Source organism: Hyperolius riggenbachi, chromosome 9 (genome assembly GCF_040937935.1).
Source record: "Hyperolius riggenbachi isolate aHypRig1 chromosome 9, aHypRig1.pri, whole genome shotgun sequence".
In the NCBI taxonomy this organism is placed as follows: Eukaryota; Metazoa; Chordata; class Amphibia; order Anura; family Hyperoliidae; genus Hyperolius; species Hyperolius riggenbachi.
Genome location: NC_090654.1, coordinates 273,594,671 through 273,618,215, shown reverse-complemented (window position 1 = coordinate 273,618,215; position 23,545 = coordinate 273,594,671). Strand labels below are relative to the sequence as shown.

The following is a 23,545-nucleotide window of genomic DNA, read 5'->3' as shown; positions in this document are numbered from 1 at the left end:
CTAGAGATTTCTAATGAGATGCGAATAAATCCAGCTTGCATGTAGAGTTTACATTTTGTTCTATTTAAACAGTCTTAAAAGTATATCCACTATGACATTCGTATGATGACGGAGGGAATGTATGGCCATGAGCATGTGGGCTGGTGCTGTCCAACATCAGTCTGACATAAAGCAGGCTGTATATACAGACAATTCTGCATATGCTGACTGTATACCGGACCTTCACATTCACATAAATAGAATCAGTAATGGCCCATTCTTGGGAGGAGGAGAGAAAGAGGAGGGATAAAGATGGTTAGGAATCTGTATTGTTAAAATCGCTCAAAAGTAAACATACCAGTGCGTTAGGGGACATCTCCTATTACCCTCTGTCACAATTTCGCCGCTCCTCGCCGCATTAAAAGTGGTTAAAAACAGTTTTAAAAAGTTTGTTTATAAACAAACAAAATGGCCACCAAAACAGGAAGTAGGTTGATGTACAGTATGTCCACACATAGAAAATACATCCATACATAAGCAGGCTGTATACAGCCTTCCTTTTGAATCTCAAGAGATCATTTGTGTGTTTCTTTCCCCCATGCACTGAAGTTTCAGGCTGCTCTTTTCTTCCTGCAAACAGCTTTGCCCTTGTTTGTAATTCCTCAGTATGTGAAAGCCCAGCCAGCTCAGAGGACGATTTATCCAGCTGATTAGAGCAGCTTCTCTCTTCTCTCTTATCTAAATAACACACAGGCAGTGTGCATAGAGGGGCCAGAAAGGGTGAGTTCATAGCAGAACCACAACACTGAAGAACTTGGCAGCCTTCCAGACACAGGCTGACAAGTCTGACAGGGGAAAGATACATTGATTTATTACAGAGACTGTCATAGTAGAAAGTGCTGCAGTTAGCCAGAACACATTAGAATAGCTTTTGGAACATGTAGGATGATAAAAAACAGGATGCAATTTGCGGTTTTAAAACCCTGACATAATATTAAATGAAAACATTACCTACTTTTTATATGCCATACGGTTATCATATTTGCATATGTGCATAAGTATTATTCATTTAGGAGTTATAGGTTTTCAAAAGTACAGTTTTTTGCTTTGTGTGCTGACTTTGCATTTTATTAATAACTGGTTTTATTCATAGCTGTTTTGCAGCCAGACATGCTTTCAGTGTCTCTCTGTCTCCAGCAGCTTCTCAGCAGTCAGAGAATGTGTCACATTCCTCACTTGATACATTTAAGTACACACAAGATAACATTATCTGAAGTTCAGATGGGGCAGCATTTCACTACACTGAACTTTCAAGCTCTGTGTGTAACCCTTCGAATGCTGGTCTAGTAAAAAAAAAATGCTGGTTGAATATGATGTAAATAATGTTTTAGTGCAAAGATGAAATGCAGGGTTATATTCCACTTTAAGCCATACAGCCTTTTTTCCCCCCTTTAAGCTGTAGATCTTCAGTGTCTTGATTGTACTGTGTTCTCTCAGCTGTCACCGTTGTGGACTGTTAGCTGTAGATCGTCAATGTCTGGATTGTACTGTGTTCTCTGGACTGTGACCATTGTGCACTGTTAGCTGCAGATCTTCAGTGTCCGGGCTTTACATCGTTCTCTTGTTGTGACCATTGTGGACTGTTAGCTGTAGATCTTCAGTGTCCGGGCTATATGACGTTCTCTTGTTGTGACCATTGTGGACTGTTAGCTGTAGATCTTCAATGTCTGGATTGTACTGTTTTCTCTCGGCTGTGACGGTTGTGGACTGTTAGCTGTAGATCTTCAATGTCCGGGCTTTACATCATTCTCTTGTTGTGACCATTGTGGACTGTTAGCTGTAGATCTTCAGTGTCCGGGCTATATGACGTTCTCATGGCTGTGACCATTGTGGACTGTTAGCTGTAGATCTTCAATGTCTGGATTGTACTGTTTTCTCTCGGCTGTGACGGTTGTGGACTGTTAGCTGTAGATCTTCAATGTCCGGGCTTTACATCATTCTCTTGTTGTGACCATTGTGGACTGTTAGCTGTAGGTCTTCAGTTGTCCGGATTGTATGGCATTCTCTTGGCTGTGACAGTTGTGGGCTGTTAGCTGTAGATCTTCAGGCAGGGGTCACACTTGTCTTTCAGTTTCTACACTTTGCAGAAAACTGAAAGACAAGTGTGACCCCTGACTTACAGCAGCTAATGTAATTTATAGAGAAAACTGACAAATTGCGCAAGATGTCAGTTTTTTTTTCTGCATGCGAAATCTGCATTAAAGTGTGACCTTGCTTATTGATTAACATGAGTTCTCAGTTGAAGTCAGTTTTTCTGTGCAGAAAACGCGTACGAAAGCCAGTAAGTGTGACCCCTGCCTCAGTGTCTGGGCTGTATGACATTCTCATGGCTGTGACCATTGTGGACTGTTGGCTGTAGATCTTCAGTGTCTGGGCTGTACAGAGTTCTCTCGGCTGTGACTGTTGTGGACTGTTAGCTGTAGATCTGCAGTGTCTGGGCTGTATGACATTCTCATGGCTGTGACCATTGTGGACTGTTAGCTGCAGATCTTCAGTGTCTGGATAGTACGGTGTTCTCTAGGCTGTGACCGTTGTGGACTGTTAGCTGTAGATCTTCAGTGTCTGGGCTGTATGACATTCTCATGGCTGTGACCATTGTGGACTGTTGGCTGTAGATCTTCAGTGTCTGTGCTGTACAGAGTTCTCTCGGCTGTGACTGTTGTGGACTGTTAGCTGTAGATCTGCAGTGTCGGGGCTGCACGGCGCTCTCACGGCTGTGACAGTTATGGACTGTTGGCTGTAGATCTTCAGTGTCTGCTGTCTGTCATTCTCATGGCTGACATGACTATGGTTCTTCTGTTTCAGGTGTATTGAAGCAGGAGATGCTGGACGATGCTCAGAAGAAACTGATGGACCTGCTGAACAGCACGGAGGGGAAGGTGGATAAGTAAGTTACCCGCAAGAGCTGCCCCACAACCAATTTGTTGGCTTTATGATGCTATCGTTAACCATTCTGCAAGCTTCATGTGGCAATAGGCATTTTTGAAGGTCCTTTCACACTGCGGTCTGTCAAAGTGGACAATATAATCGTATCCCAACGCCATGCAATTCTATTTCTGTGGTATGTTCACACTGCATACAGTGAAGCATACTTTGAGTACTGTATAACTGTTTGACCCATGTTACCATGTTACTCAGCGTGCTTCCATGCCAGACTCTGCTAGTGTGTGATTGCAAACAGTAAATGGTCGAGATTGGTGGCCTGTCTGGTTTCAGACAGTTACCATCTATTTAGCCTAAATTCTCACAGGCACTAGGAATAGTGCAAGAGTTAGTTCCATTCATCAGAACGCTGAGGAAACAGCGAATTGCGATAAACTGTGTAAAGCGATTGGAATTGCCCCTCCAGCCTCCAGGAATGATGCATGAGAAGATCTGCCAGACCTCCAGCCTGTAGTATTTTGTATGACATCATCCCCATCCTGTGATCAGAGACCCCAAACATGGAGCGTGCCGATAGTTGGGGGGGGGGGCACTGGCGATGGTTTCCACATGTGCAGACGCTCAGAGCCGCATGTTCTCCTACACTAGAAAACGAGAAATATTCACAGCGATGTCGTGCGCCTGTCACACAAGCCTGTTAGGGCCCGTTTCCACTAGTGCGGTGTGAATCCCTGGGATTCCACCGCTGGCGAAATCGCATGCGGATGCGACTCTGCGTGCGTTTTTTGCCGCGAATTCGCATGCGATTTCGCATAGGCAGGGTCTATGCGAATTTAACCATGTCACTGCCTGACTCAATTTGTATTACTTTTCATGCGAATTCGCACGCGAATTCGCGGCAAAAAACGCACGTGCGTTTTCCCTATTAAATACATGGGCTGCGATTCGCCTGCATTCCTCACGCAGGCGAATTCTGCAGGCCCTACCGTGCAGAAAAATCCTGCACAGAAAAACGCACCAAAAAAGTAACAAGTGGAAACAGTCTCATCCACTTGTATTGGTTATGCGAATCCGCATGCAGACAACGCATGCGGATTCGCTCTAGTGGAAACGGGCCCTTACTGAATAATAGAATACATATGCAGGAGGATGGGATGCGGATTACAATGAAAATATAGCAGTTAACGTGAGAGGAGATCTGCCCCCAGTCAGTGAAACTAGGCACACACTTCTGTCTCTACGGCGATTTGATCACTTTTATTGGATTTGGAGGATGTCTATTAACCCCAATATATCTGACCGATTTACTTTTGAACGGTTTTTGGGTAGCTTATCAATCAAAATTACTGTTTGCCTGAAAATAAGACAGTCTTATATTCATTTCTGCTCCAAAAGGTGTGCTAGGGCTTATTTTCAGGGGATGTCTTATATTTCTATGAACACCCAAGTTCCTGTGCTGTGTGTCCTCCTGCCTTCCCCAGTGCCACCTTTTCCTCTGCTGGATCCACACCTTGTGTCCCCCTTGTACCTTTTTGTCCCCTCTGTCACCGTGTCCTAATCCATGATCCCCTGTCTTCCGCTGTCCCCCATGTCCTCCAGGTGTCCCCCTGCAATCTCCTCTTACCCCTATAGCTTCATGCTGCATTGTCCTTCAATGTCCCCCTGCATCCTCTTCTTTCCCCTAGCTCTATGCCGCTGTGTCCCCTAGTTTCAGCCTATGGGAGAGAAGTACGGCAACTTGTGTTATTACTGGAGCTGATGGTCTCGCAGGCGGGGCCATGGCTCCATTATTGGGCCAATCACTGCACTCCCTGAGTAGCAGTGAGTGCAGGGATTGGCTCAATGACAGAGCCATGGGCTCCATTAATAACATAAGTTGCCATACTTTTTTCCCTTACTGCCTCGAGGGCTTCCTTTCAGAGTAGGGCTTAATTTGAGCATGCTCGAAATTCCTGCTTGGTCTTACTTTCGGGGAATGTCTTAATTTTTGGGAAACATGGTGTCATTAGATATGATGGATAATTTTCTGTGTTGGGGGAGGAGCTGCGGAAATGGGTCTGTAGGTTCCGCCCACATGTAATTTGGGCGCAGGGAGAAGCATAAAGACTGCTCTCCCTGCTCTAGGTAATCTCGGTGAATATGTTAAATATACTCTCCTACCGATTACCTAATTTGTTAATTCGGACGTGTAATTCTGGGTCCAGCTATTGCCAGCACCTGAATTGCAGTAATTTTATCATGATTCAGGCTGCGCCACTGTAGCCGTAATTAACATTATGAACGGGCGTCGAAATCCCCCAGCTCAGCAGGAGATCGATGGCCGCACAGCATCGAGTTCAACCAATGTTTGATAGAATCCCCTTGTCAAGTAATCTGCATCCCTTACCCATGTATTGGGCAGCTCTGCATGATATGTTAAGCCTTATTGATGAAAGATAGTAATCCATGCTTTTTTTGTCCTCCTCTCTTTAGACTGTTAATGAGAAATCTCTTTGTTGGGCACTTTCACACACCGAAAAATAAGCGCCACGAGGTCCTGCGGTTGATGGGCAGCATTCTTGGACTGATGAAGGTGGAGATGGATGAGGTTTGTATACGACTGCTCAGAATACTGAGCTACACGAGCGGTCATACAGATTACCCAGCGAGCTCTTGGTGAACCAGAACTCCTAGGAGGGTGTAAGGGGCTAGAAATGCCCAAAAAGCCCTCTACATAAGCGGTCATGTGACCAGTCGTGATTGGAAACGGCCACAGCGGGTGACAGAGGCTCTCTGTGATGCAGGGCAGGCTGTAGGGTGGATCAGGCAGGACTCTTGTGACATTTGGACCTTGTTTCTTTTTCAGTTGTTTTTTGAAAGAAACCAGCACAATGGGAATATTAGTGCAGGTCTTCAACACTTTCTTACAATGACGTCAAATATCGAGCCACAAATATTCATACTTTACAAGTAAGAGATGAAATTGGATGGGGTGTCTTGACACCCTAAAGGAGAAGGACACAGAACACAAACACGGGAGCTCAGATAGCGTAGTATGTTCGATTGAAAATGGGAAAAGTGCAAATATATAAAGAGGCTACTCACAAGGGTGGGGTGTATGCAGGGGGTCAACCAACCACTTAAAGCAGGTGGAGACCATTAACCCGACTCCACTCGGGGTGTCCAAACTGGACTGGAAGGGGTCTCTCTCCTTGGTAGTAAAAAACTGGCTTTCACCGTTGTGCTTACAAAAGAGGATTGTATTGTCTCAATTCCTGAAAGAGGAGCTGTCAGCCATACTATCTCAGAAAAAAAAACAACACATATAAGTAAATAAATACTTGCTCTACTTACATAACACATGTTTTGCACTGTCCATGTTTTGATTTTAGTGATTTTTCTAAAGTAAAAAAAGAGAAAATCCTTATTAGCATTTCCCATTTTAAGTGTGGCTATTTTGAAGCCGATTCTGATATCATTTCCTCCCTTACTCTCCTCTGCCTGATTGTGTAAGCATTGCCCGCCCTCCACTATAGAAAGTGCATTGTCTCAGCATGCTAACTATTGGCCAATCAGAGAGGAACAGTGGTGTGGGACGGGGAAAACAGGAGGGAAAGAGGCTTCAGCCAATCAGGCTGCATTAGTTAAGTCTGAGGGGAAAGTAGAGAAGCAAAAAAGGACAACCCAGCATGCCCTGCAACTTCCTTTTTTCTGTACCAAATTTTGTGTGTACCAAATAAGAGTCAGGTAAACTGGGGAATGATCATTTATCAACAAGAAAAGTAATAGTGATTTTATCTTTTGAATTGCCTGGTTAGCATCCCTATTACTTGTTTACCAGAGAATTGATTTTATGCCTGACCGTTACGCTTTAATGGATTCCACCCCCTTCCCCCACCTAAACTTCACGAGAACACAAAGGCCAACCTGGAGTGAGAAGGCACATGCTTACTGATAAAGAGGGCAGCCTCTGGGTCCTATAAAGGCATACCGTGTCCTCACCGCTGCCACCACTTGCTGGGACCCTCTGTATGATCCGGGCTGCACCCCACAGAGTGGCTCCGGCTTACTGAGCAGGCTCGGCTGTACTTGCACATTTACAATATGGCTGCACTCGTTCCTGAACAGCGCGGCCCCGATCTTTAATCCAACAAGCCATTGTTGGTATTCTCCGGGGGTCCGCAAGCGGCAATAGTGGACCAAAGGAGGACAGTTTGGGAAGCCTCTACAGGATCCCGGAGGCTTCCCTCCTCTTAGTTCAGTATGTTGATTTCAACTTGAGGTTCATGAGGTAAATTTCAAAGATGTACCACCTAAAAACGCCTCAAACTTGGCTACTGAGGTTTTTCAACGTCCCTTTCTCCTCACGCCAGCCTGGAACAGCGGTTGCCCCAGTGCCACGCCCTCCACGTATAGGAAAAAGGTTGAGTGGCGCCAGGGCTCTGCCCTCTCCCAGTACCATCAATGCCACACCCCACGCTGCAGCGCTCTGGCCCATAGCCACACCCCCGCCATTGACGCAGCAAGTTTTGGTGGTTACCAATCCCACTCCTCTTCCCATACTAGAATATAGAAGCCTGGACCAGAGCAGTGTCATTGTGGACCTCCTCTGGAGGAAATTGAGAATTTGTGTAGGCGTCTTGAATCCCTGGAGGCGTCAGGGGTGTATGGGTTGTTATCGGGGGCCTGGGGGGTGGAAGACGGAAAAGACCTCACAGTAGCTCAGGCTTCAAAGGCCCTCTCAGTGTATTAGCTTGGAATTACCACTTTTCCATGGTGAACTCGCGGAGAAACACATGATGGATTTGTACTCCTTTGGTACCGATAATTCTGCTTAGTAAACTAGATATGATCACATGACCGGCACCCTCCAATCTGAAACATTCAGAGCAGTCAGCTGAGAAGTCTTCGTGTATTCTCCTAGAAAAATTGATCCTCTTTAGCTGTAACTGATTGTAGGACAAACATGGACCTCCCATCTCAAGGTCTGAGTGGCAGACGGAGGTCCTCGTTGTTTAGGGGACCGGAGGAGCTGTCCCTGCATTGTCCAGAGATACTTACATGTGGCCTTTTCATCTTGTTGCAGTTACTGGTGGAAGAGAACCGCGGTGTGACCAGATGGGTGACAGGTTGGCTTGGAGGAGGGTCACCTACGTCCAAGAGTGTCCCCAACACCCCGCTGAGACCAAACCATCCGTCTTTGTTTAATACCGTAAGTGTGACGTGTGCAGCGGTGTGCAGGAATTTTAAAGGACTACTACAGCGAAAAAAGTAAGCATGCTTTGAAAACAAAGAAAGCCCTGAGAATCCCCGATGAGGATATGGACTGGTCCAAAACCTGTCGGTTCTGTCAGATTTTAGCTGCTTACTTTTTTTTTTTTTTGCTGTAGTGGTCATTAAATGACTTGGATAAATGAGATACGTATGTGGAATGATAGCTGTTTACCATTGACACCATAACTATGCAATAAGGGTAGTTTCATGCCATGGAAGTTGTGTTTGCTTCCGGTATAGTGCGATCCCAAAGAAATGCAGAGAGGGTTTGTTTAAAAAAAAAAAATCACACACCGTATTATGCGAGTTTAGTTATTTTGTTGGGAATGTTACCTCTATAGCGTATTTAAGCCCTCATTTTCCACGTGTCACAGCAAACACGTCAATGTGGCCTGGTCATGTGCAATGTAAGCACTCAAACACCGTTACCATTGACTTGTATGAAATCTGCCAATGTGTGCGCTGGCCAGCAACACACAGCTCTCCCTGCTTTATTCTGATGGCGCTGCTAACACATTCCCATTACAATATGATCACATCGTGTTACTATGCAAATTAATTGTCAGTTGCACCACACCCTAAGGTCTCTTCCCCACTAGGACGGTTTAAGACATGTTTTACGGTGATACAATGCAATCTGGATAGACTGCACTGTCTGATGTCCCCATCCATGCGTTGCAGAATTGCAGTGCAGGGTTGCAGATGAATTCTTGCAAACGTATTGCTATTTCTGTTCATTCAATGAATGGGAATCACAGCCGCATTGGCAAAAACGCATCAAAAAGGAAAGGGCTCTGCGTTTCTGAAGTGAGGCTTAACTTCGCATGTGGATGTCTCTGCAGATAGATCCAATACTCACTGTGTCGGTAGGAAGGCGGAGCTGTACATGTGGCTGTCTCTGCTCATAGACCCAATACTCACTGTGCCAGCAGGAAGGCGGAGCTGTGCATGCAGCAGTCTCTGCAGATACACCCAATGCTCACTGTACAGGCAGGAAGCCGGAGCTGTGTGTGTGCAGCAGTCTGTGCAGATACGCCCAATGCTCACTGTACAGGCAGGAAGGCGGAGCTGTGCATGCAGCAGTCTCTGCAGATACACCCAATGCTCACTGTACAGGCAGGAAGGCGGAGCTGTGCATGCAGCAGTCTCTGCAGATACACCCAATGCTCACTGTACAGGCAGGAAGGTGGAGCTGTGCATGCAGCAGTCTCTGCAGATACGCCCAATGCTCACTGTACAGGCAGGAAGGCGGAGCTGTGCATGCGGCTGTCTCTGCAGATACACCCAATGCTCACTGTGCCAGCAGGAGGGCTGAGCTGTGCATGTGGCTTTCTCTGCAGATACACCCAGTACACACTGGGCCAGAAGGAAGGCGGAGCTGTGCATGTTATAGCCATCCACTTGGTATTATAATGATGTGAAATGATACATTTTTTTTTTAAGTAATTCTTGTGTTTCCGCAGTCTTTTTCAGAGCTCTTTGTCAAGTTCCTGGAGACGGAATCTCTGCCAAAGCCGCCTCCCCCCAAGCTTAACATGCAAGACCTGACACCCCTGGGTGCTTCCAGCGGGAGCCAGAGCACCTCGGCCTCTGCAGCACATCCAGGTACGTCACCATCCGCTACTACATGTGGCCTTGTGGGGAAATATTAAAATAGCCCTGAAGCGCTATAAAAAGTTAGATACTTCGGTAGAGAGAATGGAAAGTACCTGCGCTACTAGTTCATAGATCCTCATTGACAAGCAGGTGCCGGCTCACACCAAGTTTGTGTGACATACATCCCATATGTCACAGTGGAGGGGGGCGTTTGCTTCACGCCCACCTTACTAACCACCTGTCATGACTCCACACTGACCTGGAGGTGGAGGAGGGCGTGAGTGAACTGGCTGTCTGAAGGCCCGTACAAACACTAGATGCAACTCAGCCAATGAAACCCACCTCTGCACCCCAACCGCTCGGCCAGCAATCCGTCCTGGCTGATCACTCCGGCTGAGCGGTGGCAGATAGCATTGTTTTCCCCACTTACCCCGCCCACTGCGTGACATCACTTCCATGCCACTCCGCCTCCCCCCTGCATAGAACAGAACATGTCGCTGGCCTGCAAGCTATTGACACATCTTCACAGTATAGGGCCTGGAATGTCACCTGACAGTTCGGGTCCCGATCCCCTTCAGATGACGATTGAGTGTATAGGGCAGTGGTCCTCAAACTAAGGCCCGTGGGCCGAATGTGGCCCCCTGAGGCTTTTTTACCGGCCCTCCACACACAAATTGTATTACTTATAGATGCGGGCAGCTACATCTTTAAAATATTGGTGGTCTGCATATAGAATAGCAGTGCTGGCACCACCCATCCACATTGAAGCCAGAAAGCAGTAATTCACTGGTTTCCAATCAAATTCCACATCAGTTGACACTGCTGTCCACTGCAGGTTGTCACCTGGGTATGCTTTACTGTCTGGCCCACAAAGACTTCTACATCATTTTATGTATACTCCGGCCCCCCAGCAGTCTGAAATATGTTGACCCGGCCCTCGACCCAAAACATTTGGGGACCCCTGGTATAGGGCCTTGAGATTGCCAAGGAGGTGATAAAGATTTATAAATATTTGCTATGGGTATTTTACTACATTTTTCTTGTGCATAATTTATATGAAATATCAATACAATTGCTGGACTGCGCTCTCCGAATTCCTATAACAACACAAAATTGCACATAGCGTAACTCTGTTTGTATATATTCACACACCACCCGTGCTTAAGTGATCAGAGTGCAACACACGTGCCCACACGCTCCTTCTCTGAATCTGCTCACCGGATTTTTGCCACCTCAAACAACAGGTGGATCTAGCGTTTGCATAAATTCCAATCAAGGCACTTGTTCTCTTAGATCTTCATCTTTTCTTTAATGTAAAATTCCTCAATAAAACATATAAAAGCACAATAGTGTAATCCAGTTTAAAAAATTGGCCACAATACCCGCGCACCAATGCGCACTCCCGTGATACTTTCTTGTAATTAAGCACATCGTAAAACCTCAACAGCAGACGGGCAGACCTTGCTGTTGAGGTTTTACGATGTGCTAAATTACAAGAAAGTATCACGGGAGTGCGCATTGGTGCGCGGGTATTGTGGCCAACTTTTTAAACTGGATTACACTATTGTGCTTTTATATGTTTTATTGAGGAATTTTACATTAAAGAAAAGATGAAGATCTAAGAGAACAAGTGCCTTGATTGGAATTTATGCAAACGCTAGATCCACCTGTTGTTTGAGGTGGCAAAAATCCGGTGAGCAGATTCAGAGAAGGAGCGTGTGGGCACGTGTGTTGCACTCTGATCACTTAAGCACGGGTGGTGTGTGAATATATACAAACAGAGTTACGCTATGTGCAATTTTGTGTTGTTATAGGAATTCGGAGAGCGCAGTCCAGCAATTGTATTGATATTTATCTTTGGAAAAGTGTGACAGCGATCCCATTGAAGTCTGTGGACATTACAAGGAATTTAAGGCCTACTGTGACTGAATTGTGATAACGTGTGGGAGTAAATTTATGATCATTGGGGACAGCGCAGCCTAGTTGTTCAGTATCAATTTATATGAAATGTTTTACAAAATGCATAGACTGTACCTGAACTCTTGCACAGGCCAGAAGGAAAGCCTAGAGAAAGGCTGGACGGTGATGTAGTGGCTAGCACACTTACCTTGCAGCGCTGCATCCATGGTTCAAATCCCAGCCAGGTCAACATCTGCAGGAAGTTTGTATGTTCTCCCTGTGTCTGTAGGAGTTTCCTCCCATATCCCAAAAACCTACAGATAAGTTAACTGGGTCCCCCCTTAAATTTGCCCTAGACTGATACATATACCACACAATATAGACATATGACTATGGCAGGGATTAGATTGTGAGCTCCTCTCAGGTACAGTTACGTGACAAGACAATATAATCTTTTAGCGCTGTCGAAGAGTTCTGGTTGAACTCGATGGACGTATGTCTTTTTTCAACCAAAATAACTATGTAACTATGAATATGTTGGCTCTATATAAATACTAAATAATAATAAAATGCATTCTGTATGTGTTTACAGAGTTTAGCCTGTGTAATTCAACCTTATATGTGACTGATCACAACTGTAATTTGATCTCTCAGCTGTGTCAGCTGACTGCCTCGGCAGAGCAGCTAATTTGTAAAAACAGGATGTTAACCCTATGTCTGCTTCCACGAAAGCAGGAAGTAGACACACTGCAGGAAGTCCTGAGTTCAGGTCCGCTTTAAGCTGAAAATGAATTGACCGTTTTCGTTTGTTTATTGAGAGGCTCAATTGTTGAATGCAGAGCCGTTTTTGTGATGGTAAATGTCGGGGACTGTTGGCCCTGCGGTGTGTTATGTATATGAGATGCAGGAGTATGAGCTGTCGGGGACTGCTGGCCCTGCGGTGTGTTATGTATATGAGATGCAGGAGTATGAGCTGTCGGGGACTGCTGGCTCTGCGGTGTGTTATGTATATGAGATGCAGGAGTATGAGCTGTCGGGGACTGCTGGCCCTGCGGTGTGTTATGTATATGAGATGCAGGAGTATGAGCTGTCGGGGACTGCTGGCCCTGCGGTGTGTTGTGTATGAGATGCAGGAGTATGAGCTGTCGGGGACTGCTGGCCCTGCGGTGTGTTATGTATATGAGATGCAGGAGTATGAGCTGTCGGGGACTGCTGGCCCTGCGGTGTGTTATGTATATGAGATGCAGGAGTATGAGCTGTCGGGGACTGCTGGCCCTGCGGTGTGTTATGTGTATGAGATACAGGAGTATGAGCTGTCGGGGACTGCTGGCCCTGCGGTGTGTTATGTATATGAGATGCAGGAGTATGAGCTGTCGGGGACTGCTGGCCCTGCGGTGTGTTATGTATATGAGATGCAGGAGTATGAGCTTTCAGACTGCTGGCCCTGCGGTGTGTTATGTATATGAGATGCAGGAGTATGAGCTGTCGTGGACTGCTGGCCCTGCGGTGTGTTATGTGTATGAGATGCAGGAGTATGAGCTGTCGGGGACTGCTGGCCCTGCGGTGTGTTATGTATATGAGATGCAAGAGTATGAGCTGTCGGGGACTGCTGGCCCTGCGGTGTGTTATGTATATGAGATGCAGGAGTATGAGCTGTCGGGGACTGCTGGCCCTGCGGTGTGTCATGTATATGAGATGCAAGAGTATGAGCTGTCGGGGACTGCTGGCCCTGCGGTGTGTTATGTATATGAGATGCAGGAGTATGAGCTGTCGGGGACTGCTGGCCCTGCGGTGTGTTATGTATATGAGATGCAGGAGTATGAGCTGTCAGGGACTGCTGGCCCTGCGGTGTGTTATGTATATGAGATGCAGGAGTATGAGCTGTCGGGGACTGCTGGCCCTGCGGTGTGTTATGTATATGAGATGCAGGAGTATGAGCTGTCGGGGACTGCTGGCCCTGCGGTGTGTTATGTATATGAGATGCAGGAGTATGAGCTGTCGGGGACTGCTGGCCCTGCGGTGTGTTATGTATATGAGATGCAGGAGTATGAGCTGTCGGGGACTGCTGGCCCTGCGGTGTGTTATGTGTATGAGATGCAGGAGTATGAGCTGTCGGGGACTGCTGGCCCTGCGGTGTGTTATGTATATGAGATGCAGGAGTATGAGCTGTCGGGGACTGCTGGCCCTGCGGTGTGTTATGTGTATGAGATGCAGGAGTATGAGCTGTCGGGGACTGCTGGCCCTGCGGTGTGTTATGTATATGAGATGCAGGAGTATGAGCTGTCGGGGACTGCTGGCCCTGCGGTGTGTTATGTATATGAGATGCAGGAGTATGAGCTGTCAGACTGCTGGCCCTGCGGTGTGTTATGTATATGAGATGCAGGAGTATGAGCTGTCGTGGACTGCTGGCCCTGCGGTGTGTTATGTGTATGAGATGCAGGAGTATGAGCTGTCGGGGACTGCTGGCCCTGCGGTGTGTTATGTATATGAGATGCAGGAGTATGAGCTGTCGGGGACTGCTGGCCCTGCGGTGTGTTATGTATATGAGATGCAGGAGTATGAGCTGTCGGGGACTGCTGGCCCTGCGGTGTGTTATGTATATGAGATGCAGGAGTATGAGCTGTCGGGGACTGCTGGCCCTGCGGTGTGTTATTTATATGAGATGCAGGAGTATGAGCTGTCAGACTGCTGGCCCTGCGGTGTGTTATGTATATGAGATGCAGGAGTATGAGCTGTCGTGGACTGCTGGCCCTGCGGTGTGTTATGTGTATGAGATGCAGGAGTATGAGCTGTCGGGGACTGCTGGCCCTGCGGTGTGTTATGTATATGAGATGCAGGAGTATGAGCTGTCGGGGACTGCTGGCCCTGCGGTGTGTTATGTATATGAGATGCAGGAGTATGAGCTGTCGGGGACTGCTGGCCCTGCGGTGTGTTATGTATATGAGATGCAGGAGTATGAGCTGTCGGGGACTGCTGGCCCTGCGGTGTGTTATGTATATGAGATGCAGGAGTATGAGCTGTCGGGGACTGCTGGCCCTGCGGTGTGTTATGTATATGAGATGCAAGAGTATGAGCTGTCGGGGACTGCTGGCCCTGCGGTGTGTTATGTGTATGAGATGCAGGAGTATGAGCTGTCGGGGACTGCTGGCCCTGCGGTGTGTTATGTATATGAGATGCAGGAGTATGAGCTGTCGGGGACTGCTGGCCCTGCGGTGTGTTATGTATATGAGATGCAGGAGTATGAGCTGTCAGACTGCTGGCCCTGCGGTGTGTTATGTATATGAGATGCAGGAGTATGAGCTGTCGTGGACTGCTGGCCCTGCGGTGTGTTATGTGTATGAGATGCAGGAGTATGAGCTGTCGGGGACTGCTGGCCCTGCGGTGTGTTATGTATATGAGATGCAAGAGTATGAGCTGTCGGGGACTGCTGGCCCTGCGGTGTGTTATGTATATGAGATGCAGGAGTATGAGCTGTCGGGGACTGCTGGCCCTGCGGTGTGTTATGTATATGAGATGCAGGAGTATGAGCTGTCGGGGACTGCTGGCCCTGCGGTGTGTTATGTGTATGAGATGCAAGAGTATGAGCTGTCGGGGACTGCTGGCCCTGCGGTGTGTTATGTATATGAGATGCAGGAGTATGAGCTGTCGGGGACTGCTGGCCCTGCGGTGTGTTATGTATATGAGATGCAAGAGTATGAGCTGTCGGGGACTGCTGGCCCTGCGGTGTGTTATGTATATGAGATACAGGAGTATGAGCTGTCGGGGACTGCTGGCCCTGCGGTGTGTTATGTATATGAGACGCAGGAGTATGAGCTGTCGGGGACTGCTGGCCCTGCAGTGTGTTATGTATATGAGATGCAGGAGTATGAGCTGTCGGGGACTGCTGGCCCTGCGGTGTGTTATGTATATGAGATGCAGGAGTATGAGCTGTCGGGGACTGCTGGCCCTGCGGTGTGTTATGTATATGAGATGCAGGAGTATGAGCTGTCGGGGACTGCTGGCCCTGCGGTGTGTTATGTATATGAGATGCAGGAGTATGAGCTGTCGGGGACTGCTGGCCCTGCGGTGTGTTATGTATATGAGATGCAGGAGTATGAGCTGTCGGGGACTGCTGGCCCTGCGGTGTGTTATGTATATGAGATGCAGGAGTATGAGCTGTCGGGGACTGCTGGCCCTGCGGTGTGTTATGTGTATGAGATGCAGGAGTATGAGCTGTCGGGGACTGCTGGCCCTGCGGTGTGTTATGTATATGAGATGCAGGAGTATGAGCTGTCGGGGACTGCTGGCCCTGCGGTGTGTTATGTATATGAGATGCAGGAGTATGAGCTGTCAGACTGCTGGCCCTGCGGTGTGTTATGTATATGAGATGCAGGAGTATGAGCTGTCGTGGACTGCTGGCCCTGCGGTGTGTTATGTGTATGAGATGCAGGAGTATGAGCTGTCGGGGACTGCTGGCCCTGCGGTGTGTTATGTATATGAGATGCAAGAGTATGAGCTGTCGGGGACTGCTGGCCCTGCGGTGTGTTATGTATATGAGATGCAGGAGTATGAGCTGTCGGGGACTGCTGGCCCTGCGGTGTGTTATGTATATGAGATGCAGGAGTATGAGCTGTCGGGGACTGCTGGCCCTGCGGTGTGTTATGTATATGAGATGCAGGAGTATGAGCTGTCAGACTGCTGGCCCTGCGGTGTGTTATGTATATGAGATGCAGGAGTATGAGCTGTCGTGGACTGCTGGCCCTGCGGTGTGTTATGTGTATGAGATGCAGGAGTATGAGCTGTCGGGGACTGCTGGCCCTGCGGTGTGTTATGTATATGAGATGCAAGAGTATGAGCTGTCGGGGACTGCTGGCCCTGCGGTGTGTTATGTATATGAGATGCAGGAGTATGAGCTGTCAGACTGCTGGCCCTGCGGTGTGTTATGTATATGAGATGCAGGAGTATGAGCTGTCGTGGACTGCTGGCCCTGCGGTGTGTTATGTGTATGAGATGCAGGAGTATGAGCTGTCGGGGACTGCTGGCCCTGCGGTGTGTTATGTATATGAGATGCAGGAGTATGAGCTGTCGGGGACTGCTGGCCCTGCGGTGTGTTATGTATATGAGATGCAGGAGTATGAGCTGTCAGACTGCTGGCCCTGCGGTGTGTTATGTGTATGAGATGCAGGAGTATGAGCTGTCGGGGACTGCTGGCCCTGCGGTGTGTTATGTATATGAGATACAGGAGTATGAGCTGTCGGGGACTGCTGGCCCTGCGGTGTGTTATGTATATGAGATGCAGGAGTATGAGCTGTCGGGGACTGCTGGCCCTGCGGTGTGTTATGTATATGAGATGCAGGAGTATGAGCTGTCGGGGACTGCTGGCCCTGCGGTGTGTTATGTATATGAGATGCAGGAGTATGAGCTGTCGGGGACTGCTGGCCCTGCGGTGTGTTATGTGTATGAGATGCAGGAGTATGAGCTGTCGGGGACTGCTGGCCCTGCGGTGTGTTATGTATATGAGATGCAGGAGTATGAGCTGTCGTGGACTGCTGGCCCTGCGGTGTGTTATGTGTATGAGATGCAGGAGTATGAGCTGTCGGGGACTGCTGGCCCTGCGGTGTGTTATGTATATGAGATACAGGAGTATGAGCTGTCGGGGACTGCTGGCCCTGCGGTGTGTTATGTATATGAGATGCAGGAGTATGAGCTGTCGGGGACTGCTGGCCCTGCGGTGTGTTATGTGTATGAGATGCAGGAGTATGAGCTGTCGGGGACTGCTGGCCCTGCGGTGTGTTATGTATATGAGATGCAGGAGTATGAGCTGTCGGGGACTGCTGGCCCTGCGGTGTGTTATGTGTATGAGATGCAGGAGTATGAGCTGTCGGGGACTGCTGGCCCTGCGGTGTGTTATGTGTATGAGATGCAGGAGTATGAGCTGTCGGGGACTGCTGGCCCTGCGGTGTGTTATGTGTATGAGATGCAGGAGTATGAGCTGTCGGGGACTGCTGGCCCTGCGGTGTGTTATGTATATGAGATGCAGGAGTATGAGCTGTCGGGGACTGCTGGCCCTGCGGTGTGTTATGTATATGAGATGCAGGAGTATGAGCTGTCGGGGACTGCTGGCCCTGCGGTGTGTTATGTATATGAGATGCAGGAGTATGAGCTGTCGGGGACTGCTGGCCCTGCGGTGTGTTATGTGTATGAGATGCAGGAGTATGAGCTGTCGGGGACTGCTGGCCCTGCGGTGTGTTATGTATATGAGATGCAGGAGTATGAGCTGTCGGGGACTGCTGGCCCTGCGGTGTGTTATGTGTATGAGATGCAGGAGTATGAGCTGTCGGGGACTGCTGGCCCTGCGGTGTGTTATGTATATGAGATGCAGGAGTATGAGCTGTCGGGGACTGCTGGCCCTGCGGTGTGTTATGTATATGAGATGCAGGAGTATGAGCTGTCAGACTGCTGGCCCTGCGGTGTGTTATGTATATGAGATGCAGGAGTATGAGCTGTCGTGGACTGCTGGCCCTGCGGTGTGTTATGTGTATGAGATGCAGGAGTATGAGCTGTCGGGGACTGCTGGCCCTGCGGTGTGTTATGTATATGAGATGCAGGAGTATGAGCTGTCGGGGACTGCTGGCCCTGCGGTGTGTTATGTATATGAGATGCAGGAGTATGAGCTGTCGGGGACTGCTGGCCCTGCGGTGTGTTATGTATATGAGATGCAGGAGTATGAGCTGTCGGGGACTGCTGGCCCTGCGGTGTGTTATTTATATGAGATGCAGGAGTATGAGCTGTCAGACTGCTGGCCCTGCGGTGTGTTATGTATATGAGATGCAGGAGTATGAGCTGTCGTGGACTGCTGGCCCTGCGGTGTGTTATGTGTATGAGATGCAGGAGTATGAGCTGTCGGGGACTGCTGGCCCTGCGGTGTGTTATGTATATGAGATGCAGGAGTATGAGCTGTCGGGGACTGCTGGCCCTGCGGTGTGTTATGTATATGAGATGCAGGAGTATGAGCTGTCGGGGACTGCTGGCCCTGCGGTGTGTTATGTATATGAGATGCAGGAGTATGAGCTGTCGGGGACTGCTGGCCCTGCGGTGTGTTATGTATATGAGATGCAGGAGTATGAGCTGTCGGGGACTGCTGGCCCTGCGGTGTGTTATGTATATGAGATGCAAGAGTATGAGCTGTCGGGGACTGCTGGCCCTGCGGTGTGTTATGTGTATGAGATGCAGGAGTATGAGCTGTCGGGGACTGCTGGCCCTGCGGTGTGTTATGTATATGAGATGCAGGAGTATGAGCTGTCGGGGACTGCTGGCCCTGCGGTGTGTTATGTATATGAGATGCAGGAGTATGAGCTGTCAGACTGCTGGCCCTGCGGTGTGTTATGTATATGAGATGCAGGAGTATGAGCTGTCGTGGACTGCTGGCCCTGCGGTGTGTTATGTGTATGAGATGCAGGAGTATGAGCTGTCGGGGACTGCTGGCCCTGCGGTGTGTTATGTATATGAGATGCAAGAGTATGAGCTGTCGGGGACTGCTGGCCCTGCGGTGTGTTATGTATATGAGATGCAGGAGTATGAGCTGTCGGGGACTGCTGGCCCTGCGGTGTGTTATGTATATGAGATGCAGGAGTATGAGCTGTCGGGGACTGCTGGCCCTGCGGTGTGTTATGTGTATGAGATGCAAGAGTATGAGCTGTCGGGGACTGCTGGCCCTGCGGTGTGTTATGTATATGAGATGCAGGAGTATGAGCTGTCGGGGACTGCTGGCCCTGCGGTGTGTTATGTATATGAGATGCAAGAGTATGAGCTGTCGGGGACTGCTGGCCCTGCGGTGTGTTATGTATATGAGATACAGGAGTATGAGCTGTCGGGGACTGCTGGCCCTGCGGTGTGTTATGTATATGAGACGCAGGAGTATGAGCTGTCGGGGACTGCTGGCCCTGCAGTGTGTTATGTATATGAGATGCAGGAGTATGAGCTGTCGGGGACTGCTGGCCCTGCGGTGTGTTATGTATATGAGATGCAGGAGTATGAGCTGTCGGGGACTGCTGGCCCTGCGGTGTGTTATGTATATGAGATGCAGGAGTATGAGCTGTCGGGGACTGCTGGCCCTGCGGTGTGTTATGTATATGAGATGCAGGAGTATGAGCTGTCGGGGACTGCTGGCCCTGCGGTGTGTTATGTATATGAGATGCAGGAGTATGAGCTGTCGGGGACTGCTGGCCCTGCGGTGTGTTATATATATGAGATGCAAGAGTATGAGCTGTCGGGGACTGCTGGCCCTGCGGTGTGTTATGTGTATGAGATGCAGGAGTATGAGCTGTCGGGGACTGCTGGCCCTGCGGTGTGTTATGTATATGAGATGCAGGAGTATGAGCTGTCGGGGACTGCTGGCCCTGCGGTGTGTTATGTATATGAGATGCAGGAGTATGAGCTGTCAGACTGCTGGCCCTGCGGTGTGTTATGTATATGAGATGCAAGAGTATGAGCTGTCGGGGACTGCTGGCCCTGCGGTGTGTTATGTATATGAGATGCAAGAGTATGAGCTGTCGGGGACTGCTGGCCCTGCGGTGTGTTATGTATATGAGATGCAAGAGTATGAGCTGTCGGGGACTGCTGGCCCTGCGGTGTGTTATGTATATGAGATACAGGAGTATGAGCTGTCGGGGACTGCTGGCCCTGCGGTGTGTTATGTATATGAGATGCAGGAGTATGAGCTGTCAGACTGCTGGCCCTGCGGTGTGTTATGTGTATGAGATGCAGGAGTATGAGCTGTCAGACTGCTGGCCCTGCGGTGTGTTATGTGTATGAGATGCAAGAGTATGAGCTGTCGGGGACTGCTGGCCCTGCGGTGTGTTATGTATATGAGATGCAAGAGTATGAGCTGTCGGGGACTGCTGGCCCTGCGGTGTGTTATGTATATGAGATGCAGGAGTATGAGCTGTCAGACTGCTGGCCCTGCGGTGTGTTATGTATATGAGATGCAGGAGTATGAGCTGTCGTGGACTGCTGGCCCTGCGGTGTGTTATGTGTATGAGATGCAGGAGTATGAGCTGTCGGGGACTGCTGGCCCTGCGGTGTGTTATGTATATGAGATGCAAGAGTATGAGCTGTCGGGGACTGCTGGCCCTGCGGTGTGTTATGTATATGAGATGCAGGAGTATGAGCTGTCGGGGACTGCTGGCCCTGCGGTGTGTTATGTATATGAGATGCAGGAGTATGAGCTGTCGGGGACTGCTGGCCCTGCGGTGTGTTATGTGTATGAGATGCAAGAGTATGAGCTGTCGGGGACTGCTGGCCCTGCGGTGTGTTATGTATATGAGATGCAGGAGTATGAGCTGTCGGGGACTGCTGGCCCTGCGGTGTGTTATGTATATGAGATGCAAGAGTATGAGCTGTCGGGGACTGCTGGCCCTGCGGTGTGTTATGTATATGAGATACAGGAGTATGAGCTGTCGGGGACTGCTGGCCCTGCGGTGTGTTATGTATATGAGACGCAGGAGTATGAGCTGTCGGGGACTGCTGGCCCTGCAGTGTGTTATGTATATGAGATGCAGGAGTATGAGCTGTCGGGGACTGCTGGCCCTGCGGTGTGTTATGTATATGAGATGCAGGAGTATGAGCTGTCGGGGACTGCTGGCCCTGCGGTGTGTTATGTATATGAGATGCAGGAGTATGAGCTGTCGGGGACTGCTGGCCCTGCGGTGTGTTATGTATATGAGATGCAGGAGTATGAGCTGTCGGGGACTGCTGGCCCTGCGGTGTGTTATGTATATGAGATGCAGGAGTATGAGCTGTCGGGGACTGCTGGCCCTGCGGTGTGTTATATATATGAGATGCAAGAGTATGAGCTGTCGGGGACTGCTGGCCCTGCGGTGTGTTATGTGTATGAGATGCAGGAGTATGAGCTGTCGGGGACTGCTGGCCCTGCGGTGTGTTATGTATATGAGATGCAGGAGTATGAGCTGTCGGGGACTGCTGGCCCTGCGGTGTGTTATGTATATGAGATGCAGGAGTATGAGCTGTCAGACTGCTGGCCCTGCGGTGTGTTATGTATATGAGATGCAGGAGTATGAGCTGTCGTGGACTGCTGGCCCTGCGGTGTGTTATGTGTATGAGATGCAGGAGTATGAGCTGTCGGGGACTGCTGGCCCTGCGGTGTGTTATGTGTATGAGATGCAGGAGTATGAGCTGTCGGGGACTGCTGGCCCTGCGGTGTGTTATGTATATGAGATGCAGGAGTATGAGCTGTCGGGGACTGCTGGCCCTGCGGTGTGTTATGTGTATGAGATGCAGGAGTATGAGCTGTCGGGGACTGCTGGCCCTGCGGTGTGTTATGTATATGAGATGCAAGAGTATGAGCTGTCGGGGACTGCTGGCCCTGCGGTGTGTTATGTATATGAGATGCAAGAGTATGAGCTGTCGGGGACTGCTGGCCCTGCGGTGTGTTATGTATATGAGATACAGGAGTATGAGCTGTCGGGGACTGCTGGCCCTGCGGTGTGTTATGTATATGAGATGCAGGAGTATGAGCTGTCAGACTGCTGGCCCTGCGGTGTGTTATGTGTATGAGATGCAGGAGTATGAGCTGTCAGACTGCTGGCCCTGCGGTGTGTTATGTGTATGAGATGCAAGAGTATGAGCTGTCGGGGACTGCTGGCCCTGCGGTGTGTTATGTATATGAGATGCAAGAGTATGAGCTGTCGGGGACTGCTGGCCCTGCGGTGTGTTATGTATATGAGATACAGGAGTATGAGCTGTCGTGGACTGCTGGCCCTGCGGTGTGTTATGTGTATGAGATGCAGGAGTATGAGCTGTCAGACTGCTGGCCCTGCGGTGTGTTATGTATATGAGATGCAAGAGTATGAGCTGTCGGGGACTGCTGGCCCTGCGGTGTGTTATGTATATGAGATGCAAGAGTATGAGCTGTCGGGGACTGCTGGCCCTGCGGTGTGTTATGTATATGAGATACAGGAGTATGAGCTGTCGGGGACTGCTGGCCCTGCGGTGTGTTATGTATATGAGATGCAGGAGTATGAGCTGTCAGACTGCTGGCCCTGCGGTGTGTTATGTATATGAGATGCAGGAGTATGAGCTGTCGGGGACTGCTGGCCCTGCGGTGTGTTATGTGTGTGAGATGCAGGAGTATGAGCTGTCGGGGACTGCTGGCCCTGCGGTGTGTTATGTATATGAGATGCAGGAGTATGAGCTGTCGGGGACTGCTGGCCCTGCGGTGTGTTATGTATATGAGATGCAGGAGTATGAGCTGTCGGGGACTGCTGGCCCTGCGGTGTGTTATGTATATGAGATGCAGGAGTATGAGCTGTCGTGGACTGCTGGCCCTGCGGTGTGTTATGTGTATGAGATGCAGGAGTATGAGCTGTCGGGGACTGCTGGCCCTGCGGTGTGTTATGTATATGAGATGCAGGAGTATGAGCTGTCGGGGACTGCTGGCCCTGCGGTGTGTTATGTATATGAGACGCAGGAGTATGAGCTGTCGGGGACTGCTGGCCCTGCCGTGTGTTATGTATATGAGATGCAGGAGTAGGAGCTGTCGGGGACTGCTGGCCCTGCGGTTTGTTATGTATATGAGATGCAGGAGTATGAGCTGTCGGGGACTGCTGGCCCTGCGGTGTGTTATGTATATGAGATGCAGGAGTATGAGCTGTCAGACTGCTGGCCCTGCGGTGTGTTATGTGTATGAGATGCAAGAGTATGAGCTGTCGGGGACTGCTGGCCCTGCGGTGTGTTATGTATATGAGATGCAAGAGTATGAGCTGTCGGGGACTGCTGGCCCTGCGGTGTGTTATGTATATGAGATACAGGAGTATGAGCTGTCGTGGACTGCTGGCCCTGCGGTGTGTTATGTGTATGAGATGCAGGAGTATGAGCT

At 49.5% G+C, this 23,545-nt stretch overlaps 1 protein-coding gene across 3 annotated transcripts in view; it reads left to right on the top strand.

The window, feature by feature from the left end:
- TRIP11 (thyroid hormone receptor interactor 11) overlaps nucleotides 1-23,545 on the top strand; it is a 113,369-nt gene that overhangs the window by 78,880 nt on the left and 10,944 nt on the right. For all 3 annotated transcript variants that reach the window (XM_068254585.1, XM_068254584.1, XM_068254586.1), the window contains exons 16-19: nucleotides 2,845-2,926; nucleotides 5,395-5,509; nucleotides 7,988-8,113; nucleotides 9,639-9,780. In XM_068254585.1, the coding sequence (XP_068110686.1) occupies nucleotides 2,845-2,926; nucleotides 5,395-5,509; nucleotides 7,988-8,113; nucleotides 9,639-9,780 (465 nt within the window). The remainder of the gene's footprint in view (nucleotides 1-2,844; nucleotides 2,927-5,394; nucleotides 5,510-7,987; nucleotides 8,114-9,638; nucleotides 9,781-23,545) is intronic.